The 16,544-nt window shown below is 37.9% G+C and overlaps 1 protein-coding gene across 2 annotated transcripts in view; it reads right to left on the bottom strand.

The window, feature by feature from the left end:
- Positions 1–303: 303 nt before the first annotated feature.
- Positions 304–16,544, bottom strand: part of ACYP2 (acylphosphatase 2) — a 187,306-nt gene continuing 171,065 nt past the window's right edge. For both annotated transcript variants that reach the window (XM_019827199.3, XM_006930104.5), the window contains exon 4: positions 304–896. In XM_019827199.3, coding sequence (XP_019682758.1) covers positions 782–896 — 115 coding nt within the window. In that variant the 3' untranslated portion in view covers positions 304–781. The remainder of the gene's footprint in view (positions 897–16,544) is intronic.

The following is a 16,544-nucleotide window of genomic DNA, read 5'->3' as shown; positions in this document are numbered from 1 at the left end:
ATTCTATGGCATAGAAATGAACCTTCTCCTTAAAATATCCTGTTGCTTAATTACCATTTACATGTGAAAATCCCTAAATGATAAGTCAAGTTCAAGGGATAGTATGATTTAATTGGACTGTCGGTTCCTTTTCTGGTTAATAGGACAAACCATTGTACATAGTTGTTGACATAAATCTTGCTGTTTGTAGTAGTGAAATTGCGGGTTCTTAACAGTTACCATCACTCACCTGCACACTACACAGAACAATAAAGGTCATAGATGGCATTAGGTTACTCCAACCAAAATATTGAATGTCTCAACCAGAATTTAAAAATTCTTTATTGATATTATTTTGTGGTTATACTGATCATCATATACATTTATATCTAACTACTGGTTCTTGTTAAACAAATGACTCAAATTTAATAAATTATTATTCAGGAGGTTTTTAGAATTCAGACAACAATGCTTAATTTTTAAATGGTTGAGCTTTATTTTATACCTAGCCAAATAACGCTTGCTATAATATTCATTAAAGATTCCACAAGACAAGTTTAAATATTCATATTAAATATTTTGTAATGTCCTTTACAATACTATGTTTTTGCGTCTTAAAAACATAGTCGAGTAAAACTATTTTAGTGTCAGACCTTTTTAGTAACATATATTCTGTTGTAGCTTTCAGAACAGAAAGTTCTTTTTTTTACCCTACTCTGCTACTATTATTCTAGTACATAGACTTGAGAATATATGGTGTTTGTTGTGTAATATAAGCATTAAAATTTTTATTTCTCTTCTGTTAGTATCGGATACTAAAATTTGAGTAGTCAAGTTGAGAGATGATTTTTTCATTAGAAAAGTTTGTGCGGTCAATGCGAGAACTAGGACTTCCAACCTTGCTCAGCCAGGACATCCTACAAAAAATAAACAAATGAATAAAAATTAGCACTCAAAGCATCTATGGACTAGCCAAAATGATCCCACCACAGGTTACAATGGGAGTTTACTTTTACTAAGTAACTTTTGCATCTAATGTGAAATATAATTTTTTATATTGTATACATCATGTATCAGAGTACCAGAAAGTTTAACACATAATTAAATAGGAACAAAGAAAAGCTTATAGCAAATTAAGCCCAGTAAACTCCTGATGATTTCATATTTTCCCTGTTTTAAAGCATTCAAAGCCATTAAAATCTAGCTCTTATATGTAAAAGGATAATATTTTTACAAAGAAGTAAATAATAAAAACAATTCACCATTGTTTTTTCTCATTACTCAGCACATGGTAGGTGTGTGTACGTATGTATATGTACACATCTGCCATGTGCTGAAAGAGAAAAAATGAAAAAAAGTGTAAAGAATGTGATTTCCCATAAACATTTTAGATGAGGAGTGCCTGGTTGGCTCAGTCAATATAGTATGCAACTCTTGATCTCAGGGTTGTAAGTGCAAACCCTACTTTGGGTATAGAGATTACATTAAAAAATAAGATCTTTTTAAAAAATTTTTTAAAAATATTCTTTTAATTATTTGTGAAAGAGAGAGAGAGCATTAGCAAGGAAAGGACAGAGAGAGAGGGAGACAGAATCTGAAAGCAGGCTCCGGGTTCTGAGCTGTCAAGCACAGAGACGGATGCGGGGCTCTAACCCAAAACCGTGAGATCATGATCTGAACCAAAGTCAGATGCTTAAACTGACTGAGCCACCCAGGCACCCCTTAAAAAAATAAAATCTTAAAAACTTAAAATAAAATTAGCTGAACATTTTCTGATCTATCCAAAAACTATTTCTTAATACATATATTATCAAAATGGCCACGTTAAAGAGACAAGTTAAATGCTCTGAAACTATTTTTCGGCTTCTATAGTGCAATGGTTTTTATTTATTAGCAATATATAGGTGTTTAATTTATGCATTTGGGTACTTACCTGCGATGCTTCCTTATATAATTCAGGCTTAGTTTAATATTGTTGACCCCCGAGATATTACTGTTAAAGATTTTCCAGAATCTTTCTAACTATTAATAATTAGTTGGGATGACAGATTACATAGGACTACAGGTAAACAACCTGAAGCAGTTTAATATAAGCACTGGCTGTTACCCAGCTGTTGCTGTAGAAACAGTCCACAAGTTTGCCCATATCCCCAAAGTTCTTTCAAGTTGTGAGGCTAGTACCACATACAGCTGTGTACTATCATATGTAACACTCTCCTGTAACCTTGAATTAAAAAATATTTTCTATGCTAAAGTGGTCTGATAATCTGGAAATTACTCTTAATCAGTCTAGAGAAGAATGCCAATGATTCAAATTGCCATTGAATTATTTAACCCTTTCTTTGATTCTTGTGACAGTTTTACTAAGGTAAATTTTCATGTTTCTCCTTTCTCAGAAGCTAAGCCCAGTAACACATCTTATTTTCTTCAACTCACTTAGTTAAAATCTTCAAAGTTGAAATTGCACATGTTGAAGAACAAAATTCAGTTATTTAGAAAAGGAGCCAATGGCTTCAATTTTACTACTATCTCCTTGAAATCTTTTAGAAAACAAAGGCCAGAAATAATAAAAGCGAAAGTATATTAAGCACTATTTGCTCAGCATTGTGCTAAGTTCTTTATATAGACTCTAACCCTGTAAGTTATAGTCCATCATTACTCCCAAGGTATGGATGAGGAAAGAGAGAAGAGTTAAGTAATTTGCCCAGGGTAGTAGCAGTGGTGGTGATGACAAACGGTCAGATTCTGGCTGTGATTTGCTGACAGATTGGACATGATGTGAGGGAGAGAGGACTGAAGGATGACCCCAGAGTTACTGGTGAGAAACTATTTGGTAATGGTTGTGATTCACTGAAATGGAGAGACCGTGTGAAGAGCAGATTGGGGAAAGATTAGCAGTTCAGTTTTGAGTAGCTAAATTATGGAAAGAGCCCACATGTCCATCGACTGATGAATGGATAAAGATGTGGTATATAAGCACAATAGAATATTACTCAGCCATTAAAAAGAACAAAATCTTGTCATTGGCAATGACGTGGATTGAGCTAGAGAGTATAATGCTAAGTGAAATAAGTCAGTCAGAGAAAAACAGATACCATATGATTTCATTCATGTGGAATTTAAGAAACAAAACAGAATGTAGGAGAAGGGTGGAGGAAGAGAGGGAAGCAAACCATAATACTCAACTATAGAGAACAAACAGGGTTGATGGAGGGAGGTGGGTGGGGGATGGGCTAAATGGATGATGGGTATTAAGGAGGGTACTTGTGTTGATCACTGAGTGTTATATGTAAGTGATGAATCACTAAATTATACCTCTGAAACCAATATTACACTGTATGTTAACTAACTAGGGTTTAATAAAAACTTGAAAAATAAAATCATATTTCCTAAAAAAAAAAAAAAGTTCAATTTTGGAAAGTTGACTTTGAGATATTAGACATCTACATGAGATGTTGAGCAGGCAGTTGGATCTTTGAGTCTGGCTGGAGGAGATAAAGTTGGAATTTGTCTGCAGGTAGTCAGTACTGAAAGCCGTAAGATTGGATGGCATCACCGAGAAAAAGCATATAGAAAAGGAAAGCGGTACAGGGACTGTGTCTTAGGACACCCCAAAGTTAAGAGCTCAGGAAGCAGAGGAAAAACCAGCAAAGAAGAGAAGAAAGCATCTAGGGGGTAGGAGCAAAACTGGAAGGGCATCCTGTCCTAGGAGGCAAATGAAACCCTCCACGAATGGATCAACTGGGTCCCTGCTGCTGGCAGGTCAAGTAAGGTGAGGACTGAGAATTGACCATTGCATTTGGCAACACGCTGGTCACTGATGACCTTGATAAGTATAGTTTTGGTAGAGTTAAAGCTGTATTTCAATGGGCTCAAGAGAGAATGAGTGGAGAACAATTAGAACCAGTGAATCCAGGACAAGTACTAGTGGGCCTATGAGTTGCAATGACTAATCCACCTAGGATGAAAACTCAATGTATTTAGCTAGTTGAGAGCCTGACCACCTACTTGTAGCTGGTCTTCAACACCATTAAGAAGTTCACCAGCCACAAGTAGGGCCAAGGATAAATCTATGCCACTGCTAGGGGAAGAATGGTCATGCTGTTAGGTGATTCAGCTATGGCTTTGTATCAGATACAGGAGGGCCACTTTGTGTCATGGCTCCAAGCATGCCACCCCTACTGCTAGGAGCAATCTTGCCTGACCTGCCTACTTACCGAAGAGTGTTCTGGTCACCTATCACTTGGCAAGCCCTGAGACTTCCCTCATGTGCTGCTCCTGCAGTCAGCCCTTTATAGGTGTGGCTCAAATCTGGGAGATGGCAGAACTGCGAGGTCTCCTAGCTCAAATGTTTTAATTTCACCTTTTTGTATCAAGAAGGTTTAAAAACCACATAATCAAACAGTATCAGTTAATTCATTTCAGTAAATATTTAAGTAGCATTGTAAGCAAGGTGATATTCTTGATAATGGAATGCATTACAGATATCTAAAATGAAGTTTCTTTACTATCCAAAATATATAAAGAACTTATAAAACTCAGCACCCAAAAAATGAGTAGACATTTTTCCTAAGAAGATATACAGATGGCCAATGGACCCTTGAAAAGATGCTCAATGTCACTCATCATCCAGGAAATTCAAATCAAAACTACAATGCAATACCACCTCACACCTGTCAGAATGGCCAAAATGAGTAACACAAGAAACAACAGGTGCTGGTGAGATGTGGAGAAAGGGGAACCCCTCTTAGACTGTTGGTAGGAATGCAAACCAGTGCAGCCACTCTGGCAAACAGTATGGAGGTTCCTCAAAAAGTTAAAAATAGAACTACCCTAGGATCCAACAGTTGCACTACTAGGTATTTATCCAAAGGATACAAAAATACTAATTTGCAGGATAAATGCTCCCCAATGTTCATAGCAGCACTATCCACAATGGCCAAATTATGGAAACAGCCCAAGTGTCCGTTGATTGATGAATGGATAAAGAGGATGTGGTATATGTACAATGGAATATTAGCCACAAAACAAGAACAAAATCATGCCATTTGCAACAATGTGGATGGAGCTAGAGAGTATTATGCTCAAAATAAGTCAGAGAAAGACAAATACCATATGGTTTCACTCATATATAGAATTTAAGAAACAAAACAAGCAAAGGGGGAAAAAAGAGGCAAACCAAGAAACTATAGAGAACAAACTGATGGTTGCTAGATGGGAGGTGGGGGGATGGTTGAAATAGGGGATGGGGATTAAGAAGGGCACTTGTTGTGATTGATGAGTACCAGGTATTGGTTTTAAGTGTTGAATCACCAAACTGTACACCTGAAACTAATATTACACTGTATGTTGACCAATGGAATTTAAATAAAAACTTGGAAAACACAAAATCTGTGAAACTGGCTGCCAAGAGAAGCCAAAGGAGACATGATGACTAATGCAGTATCCTGGATGGGATTCTGGACCAAGAAAAGGACATTAGTGGAAAAACTAGTGAAAGATAAATAAAGTATGGAGTTTGGTTAAAAATAAAGGAATAAAATGAAATTTCTTCCCTCAGTAACTCACAATCTAACAGAAGAGTTTGGAGAATAAAAATTACTATAAAGTAATTCAGAATGTGATGTGCAATGTGATTTTAATGTAAAGGCAGAGAAAATGGTTGGGGTTAATTTCTGGTCAAGGTACTCAGGGACATCCTTGTGATGCCAATGGCACTGGAGCTAAATTATAAAGAAAACAGTATTGAAAATTTCAAATCTTAGGATAGGGAATGCCAGCTTAAGCTTGACAGGAAACTAAGAAGCATAGGGGAAAAAAATGGATAATGTTAACCAATTAAAAATGTAAAACTTTAGAGAATGGTCAAAAAAAAATGTCTTAAGCAAAGCCATAACAAAGAACAAACTGGAAAACTTACCTGCAATTTTCTTACTCTACAAAGAGCACTTAAAAACCAATACATAAAAGATAGCCATTCCATGGAAAAATGGACAAAGAACATAAACATAAGAAATATAAATGGCCAATAAATATGTAAAATATTCTCTTACGCATAATTTTAAAATTATAAATCAAACAAGATACCATCTGTTACTTATGAAATGGCAAAGATTTGAAAAATTGATTATATCTAGTAGTGATAGTTTAGAGGCACTTTTCTAGATTGATGGGAATGCAACTCTGTACAGCTTTTTAAAAGGGCAACTTGGTACTACCTATCAAAATTTTAAATGTCCATGACTTACAGACGTGCTGTCATAGAGAGGGGGCCCTGGGATGCGACTCTGAGATGGAGATTAGTTTGTAGGGATTGCTCTTGGGTTCAAAAACCGTGGGAGGCAAAGAAAGTAAACAGCATTGGCCTGAGGGGGAAGTTGGGTGAGATGTAGTCTCATTGAAGACCTTGGCCAACACACAGGAGCTCTGAATTAGGGAAGACCCTTCAGGGCTGTCCCAAGGTACAGTGAGAGGGCTGGGTCTTTATATCCCACCCCTCCCCCCATTAGCCAGTCATTACAGAAGAGCTGCCCAGAGAAGGGGTGACTGTTTGTGTTATGACTTCCTTCTGCTGGGGCAACTTCTGAAGATGGCTGACGGTTGAGGGCCACCTTCCACCAGCACTCCTGGCACCTGGAGAATAAGCCCACATATTCTCACAAGTGGGCAGCCAGAATGAATAGAAGATGCAAGATAGAAGTAGTAATTAGAGGGAAAAGGGCTCAGGGCAGGTTCATAAGCAGACTCGTTACATTTAGAAGACAGGACAAATCCTATCTGTACAGAAGACAGATAAACACACACACACACAATTTGGTATGAAGAGGCATTTACATAAGATAGCCTGAGGTAAGGTAATTTACTGAGAATTACTGGAGGTGAGGTAGGGTTGAGGAATTTAAGTGAAAATGGTGTTAATAATTGCTATGGGAGGGGCACCTGAGTGGCTCAGTGGGTTAAGGTCTGATTCTGAATTTTGGCTCAGGTCACGATCTCACAGTTCGTGAGTTCGAGTCCCACATCAGGCTCTGTGCTGACAGTCTGGAGACTGGGATTTTCTTTCTCTCCTTCTCTCTCTACCCGTCCCCTGCTTGCTCTCTCAAAATTAAAAAAAAAAAAAAACTTAAAAAAATAATTGTTATGAGAGTTAATTGCTGAAGAGCAAGGGGAGCCCTTGAGGATGAATAGATGTCCAGGAATGGAACATGTGCCTGTCTGCACTGCGCTGAGCTCTACTTCCTTAGACATCTGTCCTCTAAGCACAGTGGAAACAATAGGGCCAGGGATCAGTACTTGGGCCAAAGTCTTCTCCATAGGGACATCCCATCTTAGGGGCAGAGTAACGATTCAATCCGATGTTTCCTGGAGTGAGCAATGGAAGGTAGGACATCCCCCAACCTGGAGTGGACTTCTCCTTAGCCAGCTGCAGAGCTGTGGTCTTAGGTTTACTGGAGTACGGTGAATGAGCCATTTCATGGGGGAGCTTCTGATTTTGGTATCTTTGTATCTCTTCTCTTAAATTGGGCAGATCCTCCACAGAAGGTATGTCCAATATCCACCTAGAGTCTATAAATTTGGCTATGTGTGTTCTGGGAAGAAGGGTAAGACCTCAGTATTTAGTGTGTAATTTTCACTGAATATCTGTTATCAGCACTTGATCTTTTTTCAGCTCTGTCTCTAAGACCCTCTCCAGAGCTTGAAATTCTGGCTTCCACCTGGGTGGGTGGTGCAGCCACTCCCCTGTAAGGGATGGGAGATAATAGCTTATTAAAAAATTTTTTAATCCTTGTATTTTTGACCCCACATTTCTGCCCACTTCTGCCCACTGCCTTGGGGAGTTTCCACTGTGTTAAAAGGGCCATTTCTCTGCTTCTCCCACTGGACACTTACCATTCAGATCAGTGTGACCATTAGCTCATTTGCTTTCTAATTTCCCAAGTTTTGTTGCCTAGTTTTCCAAAGTTTTGAAGCTTTCTCTCTCATTCTTTGTTCTTCTGGGTGTTTAAACCTTTTTTAAAAAATCAATTTTACTCATACTTAAGTGGGGCTTAGATGGGAGAAGTAAATGCATATGTTCAAAATGTAACATCTTTAATTGGAAGTATGGCTTTTTCCTTTATGTTTAAATCTTCAATCCATCTGGAATTATATGATTGCATTATATGAAAAAGAGATCTTAATTTTGAATGGTTAGATATTTTCCCCAGCACAACTGTTATTAGAGACTGAATCTACGTATATGCCTGAATCTTTTTCTAGACATTCTATTTGACTTCACTGATAGCTTTGGTTAATCCCTAAACCATTACCAAACTATTTTATTTATTTTTAATAAAATTTATTAAGTTGGCTTCCATACAAACCCAGTATTCATCCCAACAAGTGCCCTCCCCAATGCCCATCACTCACTTTCCTCTCTTCCCCCACCCCCCATCAACCCTGTTTGTTCTCTGTGTTTAAGAGTCTCTTACGGTCTGCCCCCCTCCCTTTCTGTAACATTTTCCCCATTACCTTCCCCCATGGTCTTCTGTTCAGTTTGTCAAGATCCACATATGAATGAAAACATATGATATCTTTCTCTGACTTATTTCACTGAGCATAATACCCTCCAGTTCCATCCGTGTTGCTGCAAATGGCATGATTTTATTCTTTCTCATTGCCAAGTAGTATTCCATTGTATATATAAACCACATCTTCTTTATCCATTCATCAGTTGATGGATATTTAGGCTCTTTCCATAATTTGGCTATTGTTGAAAGCGCTGCTGTAAATATTGGGGTACATATACCCCTATGCATCAACACTCCTGTATCCTTTAGATAAATTCTTAGTTGTGCTATTGCTGGGTCACAGAATACCTCTATTTTTAATTTTTTGCAGAACCTCCACACTGTTTTCCAGAGGGGTTGCACCAGTTTGCATTCCCACCAACAGTGCAAGAGGGTTCCCATTTCTCCACATCCTCACCAGCATCTAGTTTCCTGATTTGTTCATTTTAGCTATTCTGACTGGCGTGAGGTGGTATTTCAGTGTGGCTTTGATTTGTATTTGCCTGATGATGAGTGACATTGAGCATTGTTTTTGTGTCTGTTGGCCATCTGGATGTCTTCTTTGGAAAACTGTCTATTCATGTCTTCTGCCCATTTCTTTATTGGATTATTTTTTTTTTCAGGTGTGGAGTTTGGTGAGTTCTTTATAGATTTTGGATACCAACCATTTATTCAATATGTGATTTGCAAATATCTTTTCCCATTCTGTCACTTGCCTTTTAGTCTTATTGTTTTCTTGATCAACAAGACCTATTGATGAGGTCCCAATAGTTTATTTTTGCTTTTCATTCTCTTGTCTTTGGAGATGTGTCGAGTAAGAAATTGCTGCAGCTGAGGTCAAAAAGGTTGTTGCCTGCTTTCTGCTCTAGGATTTTGATGGTTTCCTGTCTCACATTCAGGTCTTTCATCCATTTTGAGTTTATTTTTGTGTATGGTGTAAGAAAGTGGTCTAGTTTCATTCTTCTGCATGTTGCTGTCCAGTTCTCCCAGCACCATTTGTTAAAGAGACTGTCTTTTTTCCATTGGATACTCTTTCCTGTTTTGTCAAAGATTAGCTGGCCATACGTTTATGGGTCCAATTCTGGAGTCTCCATTCTATACCATTGGTCTATGTATCTGTTTTTGTGCTAATATCATACTGTCTTGATGATTACAGCTTTGTAGTAGAAGCTAAAGTCTGGGATTGTGATGCCTCCCACTTTGGTTTTCTACTTCAGTATTACTTTGACTACTTGGCATCTTGTGTGGTTCCACACAAATTTTAGGATTGTTTGTTCTAACTTTGAGAATGCCGGTGCAATTTTGATTGGGATTGCATTGAATGCGTAGATTGCTTTGGGTAGTATTGACATCTTAACAATATTTATTCTTCCAATCCATGAGCATGGAATGTTTTTCTGTTTCTTTGTGTCTTCTTCAGTTTCCTTCATAAGCTTTCTATAGTTTTCAGCTTACAGATCTTTTACATCTTTGGTTAGGTTTATTCCTAGATATTTTATGGTTCTTGGTGCAATTGTAAATGGAATCAGTTTCTTTCTCTGTTGCTTCATTATTGGTGTATAAAAATGCAACCGACTTCTGTACATTGATTTTTGTACCCTGTGACTTTGCTGACTTCATGTATGAGTTCTAACAGACTTTGGGTGGAGTCTGTCGGGTTTTCTGTGTACAGTATCATGTCATCTGTGAAAAGTGAAAGTTTGACTTCTTTGCCAGTTTTGATGCCTTTTATTTCCTTTTGTTGTCTGATTGCTGATGCTAGCACTTCCAACATTATGTTAAACAACAGCGGTGAGAGTGGACATCCCCGTCGTGTTCCTGATCTCAGGGGGAAAGCTCTCAGTTTTTCCCCATTGAGGATGATGTTAGCTGTGGGCTTTTCATAAATGGATTTCATGATGTTTAAGTATTTCCTTCTATCCTTTCTTTAGGGTTTTTATTAAAAAAAGGATGCTTGGGGTGCCTGGGTGGTGCAGTCGGTTAAGAGTCTGACTTCAGCCAGGTCACGATCTCGCGGTCCACCAGTTCGAGCCCCGCGTCAGGCTCTGGGCTGATGGCTCGGAGCCTGGAGCCTGTTTCAGATTCTGTGTCTCCCTCTCTCTCTCTGCCCCTCCCCCGTTCATGCTCTGTCTCTCTCTGTCCCAAAAAAAAAAAAAAAAAAAAAAGTTGAAAAAAAAATAAAAAAAGGATGCTGGATTTTGTCAAATGCTTTTTCTGCATATATTAACAGGATCATATGGTTCTTTTCTTTTATTGATGTGATGTATCACATTAATTGATCTGCGAATATTTCCTGCAGCCCAGGAATGAATCCCACTTGATCATGGTGAATAATTCTTTTTATATGCTGTTGAATTTGATTTGCTAGTATCTTGTTGAGAATTTTTGCATCCATGTTCATCAGGGATATTGGCCTGTGGTTCTCCTTTTATGTTGGGTCTCTGTCTGGTTTGAGAATCAAAGTAATGCTGGCTTTGTAGGATGAGTCCAGAAATTTTCTCTCCCTTTCTATTTTTTGGAACAGCTTGAGAAGGATAGGTATTAATGCTGCTTTAAATGTCTGGTAGAATTCCCCAGAGAAGCCATCTGGCCCTGGACTCTTATTTGTTGGGAGATTTTTGATAACTGATTCAATTTCTACACTAGTTATGGGTCTGTTCAAATTTTTTATTTCTTCCCGTTTGAGTTTTGGTAGTGTATAGGTGTTTAGGAATTTGTCCATTTCTTCCAGGTTGTCCAGTTTGTTGGCATATAATTTTTCATAGTATTCCCTGATAATTGCTTGTATTTCTGAGGTATTGGTTGTAATAATTCCATTTTCATTCATGATTTTATTTGGGTCATCTCCCTTTTGTTTTTGAGAAGTCTGGCTAGAGGTTTATCAATTTTGTTTATTTTTTTGAAAAACCAACTCTTAGTTTCATTGATTTGTTCTGTTTTGGGGTTTTGTTTTGTTTTTTCGATTCTCTATTGTTTATTTCTCCTCTGATCTTTATTATTTCTCTTCTGCTGGATTTGGGGTTCCTTTGCTGTTCTGCTTCTAGTTCCTTTAGGTGTGCTGTTAGATTTTGTATTTGGGATTTTTCTTGTTTCTTGAGATAGGCCTAGAATACCAAACTATTTTAATTCTTATAGCTTTAGAATATATTTTAATGCTCAGCAGTCTCTGTTACCCCCCAACCTCATTATTCCAATTGTCCTTGTTTATCACGAAGTCTATTAGATTTTAGCATAATTTTGTCCAGTCCAAATCCCTTAAAAATCTTAAAATACCCTTGTAAATTTAAAAATAATTCGGAAAGAATGGACATTCTAACATTTAATCTTATCAAGAGTAACAGATTTTCCCTATTTCTGTTCAATTCTTTACATTCCTCCTCAAAATTTTGTAGTTTACTTAATTCAGGTTCTTAATTAAATACCGATAAGTTAATACTTAGATATATTTTTCTTGCTATTTTGAACAAGATGCTTTTTAATCATCATGTTTTTGAACTGGTACATAGGGAAACTAGTGATCTCTTCATTGGAATCAGATGCCTTACTGAAGTTCCTTAGAATAGTTTTCTTTGGGGTTCCGAGATAAACCACCCTATGTACTTCTCCAGAATTCGTTGTTAGTCAGTTTTTATCACATTAATTGGATAATTTCAAATTGCTCCTTATTGTAGGTTATCTAGCCACATTTTTGTTGGTACTAAGCCTTTGAAAGAATTGCTTTAGTACATAAAGAAAGAAAGAATCATGAACAGTGTTCACTGAGTCAAGGGGCCAGTATGATCAGAGTACATTGCTCTGGCTAAAGCATATTTTACCTATTAGGTCAGTAGACTCAATAAATACTGAATGGATGGATGGTTGGATGGATGAGTGAATTATATTTGCTTGAGAGACACTGAAGTATAATATTTATGCTATAAATCTGAATCTGCCCTATGTGTGTATATCTTTCAGGTATTTTTATTTAAGTAACATGATACACTGGTAGGCTTTTAAAGCCCTTTTGTTTTTAAATAAGAAGGTTCAACTAATACAAATGGAAGAATAAGAATGGAAAGTGGAAAATTCTGTTAACAGAAGTCATGTTACTTGATAAACATGTCCTCCCTTCACTCTAATATATTTTAAATGCTGTGTGTAGAGATTTTGAAAATTAAAATATTTCTGTGAAGTCAATTCTTTTACCAAAATCATGTTGCCTTTAACAATTACAAAGTAATACGAGGACATTTCATTATAGATGCATTTCTTACATGTTTCATGAGGATTATACATGGTTATAAAAATAATTTTTATGGAGTGGCAAAAGACAATGATCTTGCATGTGTTTTAAGTATTCTTCAGGTCATCTTTGCATGGAAAAAAAAGAATAAAAAACAGTGCTGATAAATGTTAGATGACCAGGGGAAAATTCCATTCATTTACTAAATTAACTATGTTGTATTTTTCTGTTCCTACTCAGGCAGTCACCAACTATTGGTCCCCTCAAGGGCTTCCACAGCATTCTGATTCTTTGGTGCAGATGGCACACATTTGGCTATCCAGTATAGTAAAAGCCACACATTTATGGCCTCAGCAGCCAGCAAAGAGGCCAGCTGTGACTTTCTAAAACACACTTAGGTATTTCCCCTCCCAGAGACCCTTCTCTGACTGCCTCTATCTAAAAAGGACCCGCCCAACTATTGTGTGCATCATGGGAAGTATCACATTCTGTAATTGCTATGGTTATGTAATTCTTGATGTGTTCATTACATGCCTCCTCCATATTAGAATGCAAATTCTATGAAGGCAGAGGAGGAATCTGACTATTGCATCCCAAACATCTAGCATGATGCCTGATGACAGGGGGCACTCAGTAAATACAACACATCCTGAATGAACCCATCTTTGTCATTTGCTGGCCTTCTTTGGGTCTACAGCTTCCGTGCATGAGAAGAGGGGCACATTTCTAGGGTTTTACACAGTTCACACACAGAAGGGAGCCCTGGGCATGAACTTTTAACTTTTTAATTTTATCTCCCATGAAATAACCCTCCCCCCAGTTTTTACACACTTTGAAAGGTAAACAAATAGTTGCTCTTATTACAGAAAAGTGATAAAATTCATGTCAGTAACAAGTAAGGACTATGTTCATCCTCACAGAGGAAACTGGAGGCCTATGGGTCTGACCTAATAACCTGAATGCAAGCATGTGAACCAAGTTTATTTGTGGAATCAGTTCACTTATTTTTGCCAGCCCCCAAATTTTACTGCAGTTCTTGTGATTTTAAGCCTATTCATTGTACACATTAGCATAGTAACTGACTTCACCCAGCGTTTAGGGTGATTATTACAACACCCCTGGAGGTCCAAGTCCATCTTGCAAACCAAGTCACATGACATGCCACCATTTCAATCAAGTTCAGGGCACAGTTGGTTGTATATGCTCAGATGAGTTTTAATTATCAAAAATCCTTAGACATTGTTCTTGGAATCTCAAAGCTGTATAAACGCCTATTGTAGTTGTATTTATTCAGGGTTTTAAAGCTTTTTAAAAAGAAGAGTCCTTTCTTCCAACATAATCTTGCATGAAAGCTTAATGCTTATAGAAGTGAGGTGCTTCTCTGAAGCAAGGGAACGGTTGGGGGTGAGGTTCAGAACCTCCCCCTCAGGCCTCTGTTTCCCGACTATACCTTGAGTACCTCTGGGGAATCCCAAGGGCTCCAAAGAGCTCAATTTAAAAATTGCCCTATTAACCTATCACTGAGCAAGGATATATGGGATGGAATGTACAGAGAATCCATAATAAGTAGAAGTGGAAACCAACATAGGACTGTCTGTTCTATTACTCAAGTCATTGAGCGTTTCCTACAAAATGTACTAAGTTCCTGAAGTGATAGGAAAAATTCCATTTAATATCCTTATTGAAACAAAGAGGTAGAATTAAAGCACTAGAAAGCCAACACTATTAATAATTCATAGCAGTTCTATTTCCTGGGACTGAAGTGGGGCGGCATAATCCTTTCGGACATCTCTGCAGCACCAGTGTAAAACATAGACCACAGCAAGAAAACAGACAGTAAGAAGAGACAGTTAATGAATTAAGAGCTAATATGATGCATAGTGGAAAATATTCAGTTGCCTGCCCATTTGAAGCTTTTAAAGTATCATCAATAATGGAAGGATGGCACATATTTTTGCTATTCTCCTTTCTTAAGCATGTTTCTTAGTTGCATGTGGACAAATACTACCATAGACTTCATTAGTTTAAAAAATTTTTAACATTTATTTATTTATGAGACAGAGACAGAGCACAAGTGGGGAAGGGGAAGAGAGAAGGAGAGAGGGAGGTACAGAATCTGAAGCAGGCTCCAAGCTCTGGGCTGTCAGCAGAGAGTCTGACACAGGGCTTGAACCCATGAACCATAAGATCATGACATGAGCCAAAGTCAGAGAATTAACCGACTAAGGCAGCCAGGTGCCCCATCAATAGGAGCTTTTTAATGGTATTTAAAACAAAATTTTTTTTAACGTTTATTGATTATTTTTGTGAGAGAGAGAGACAGAGTGCGAGCAGGGGAGGGGCAGAGACAAAGAGAAGACGACACAGAATTTGAAGCAGGCTCCAGGCTCTGAGCTGTCAGCACAGAGTCTGACACAGGGCTCCAACTCTCAGTTGGTGAGATCATGACCAGAGCCAAAGTCGGATGCTTAACCAACTGAGCTACCCAGGCGCCCCTTTAATGGTATTTTAATAGACCGTTGACCCTCGAACAATATGAATTTGAACTGCATAGGTCCACTTACACGTGGATTTTGTACAGCACAGTACAATAAATGTATTTTCTCTTATTTTAATAACATTTCTAGCTTATTTTAAGAATATAGTATATAATACATCTAACATACAAAACATGTGTTCATCAACTGTTGATGTTATTGGCAAAGCTTCTGGTCAATAGTAAGAATTAGTGGTTACATTTTTGGGGAGTCCAATGCTATATGTGGATTTCCAAGCACATAGAGGGTTGGTACCCCTACCGCTGCATTGTTGAAGTGTCAACTGTAATGTCTAAAACTTCTGCCATATTGTAGCTCATGATCAGTGAAGAGTTCAGTGATTATCAAGGGAATCCTAGCACTTTCATAACCTGAAGCCAAATTACTCTTCTTTAAAATGGAGATAACCCTCACCTTACTGAGTCACTGAATGGATTAAAAAGAATGTATATAAATTGCCCAGTACAACATCCGACACACAGTAAGCCCTTAATAGCAGCTCTTACAGTGTAATTGTTCTCTGTCTTTGCCAAAGATGGTGGACTGGCTCTTAAGCAAGCTCTGTGACTGGCAAAGTCACACACTTCCTGTGGAATTCACTCATAAAACCTGGAGTTACTGCTCAGCATGTCATTCAATCTCCTCAATTGGGAGAGTCTGGGAGAGCTACCCAGGCTATGCCCAGGATTCTGAAAAACAGCCAACTGGATCAAAGGGCCTGGGAGCAGAAGAGGCAGAAGAAGCAAAGGCAGTCACTTCTCTGTCATACCACAGTTTCGGGTCAGCAAAGTGACAGATACTCTCTCCTGTTTAGTGGAAAGAAAAGACAGAGTGGCACAGTGGTAATGGAGGGGGACTTTGGATCAGTTCTGCTTGAGTGCAAATCTAGCTGCCACTTCCCCGCTGGTCACAGTGGACAAGTACCTTCAATTCTAAATGTCTCATTTGTAAAATGGAGAGTATGTCACCTGACCCAGAGGTGTTATGAAGATGAAAGGAGATAATCTGTAAATTGTTTCAGACAGTATGTAGAAAGTAGTAAACATTAAAAATTTAGCTGTTTTCTTAGGGTACCATAGTAGGTAATGAAAACCATCTTAGCTATTTTAGAATGCATTTAATATAGGGCATTGGGTCCTTGCAAAATCACTATGAGTCATAGACTGGAAGAACATATTTAGATGGGGCCTGTTGGAGCAACTCTGTAGAGTTGGCTGCTCAAATATGAAATGTTAAAACTGTGATTCTCCTGCAAAT

This window comes from Felis catus, chromosome A3 (genome assembly GCF_018350175.1).
Source record: "Felis catus isolate Fca126 chromosome A3, F.catus_Fca126_mat1.0, whole genome shotgun sequence".
Taxonomy (NCBI): Eukaryota; Metazoa; Chordata; class Mammalia; order Carnivora; family Felidae; genus Felis; species Felis catus.
The sequence above is the reverse complement of the archived record's forward strand: the minus strand, read 5'-3'. Positions and strand labels throughout refer to the sequence as shown.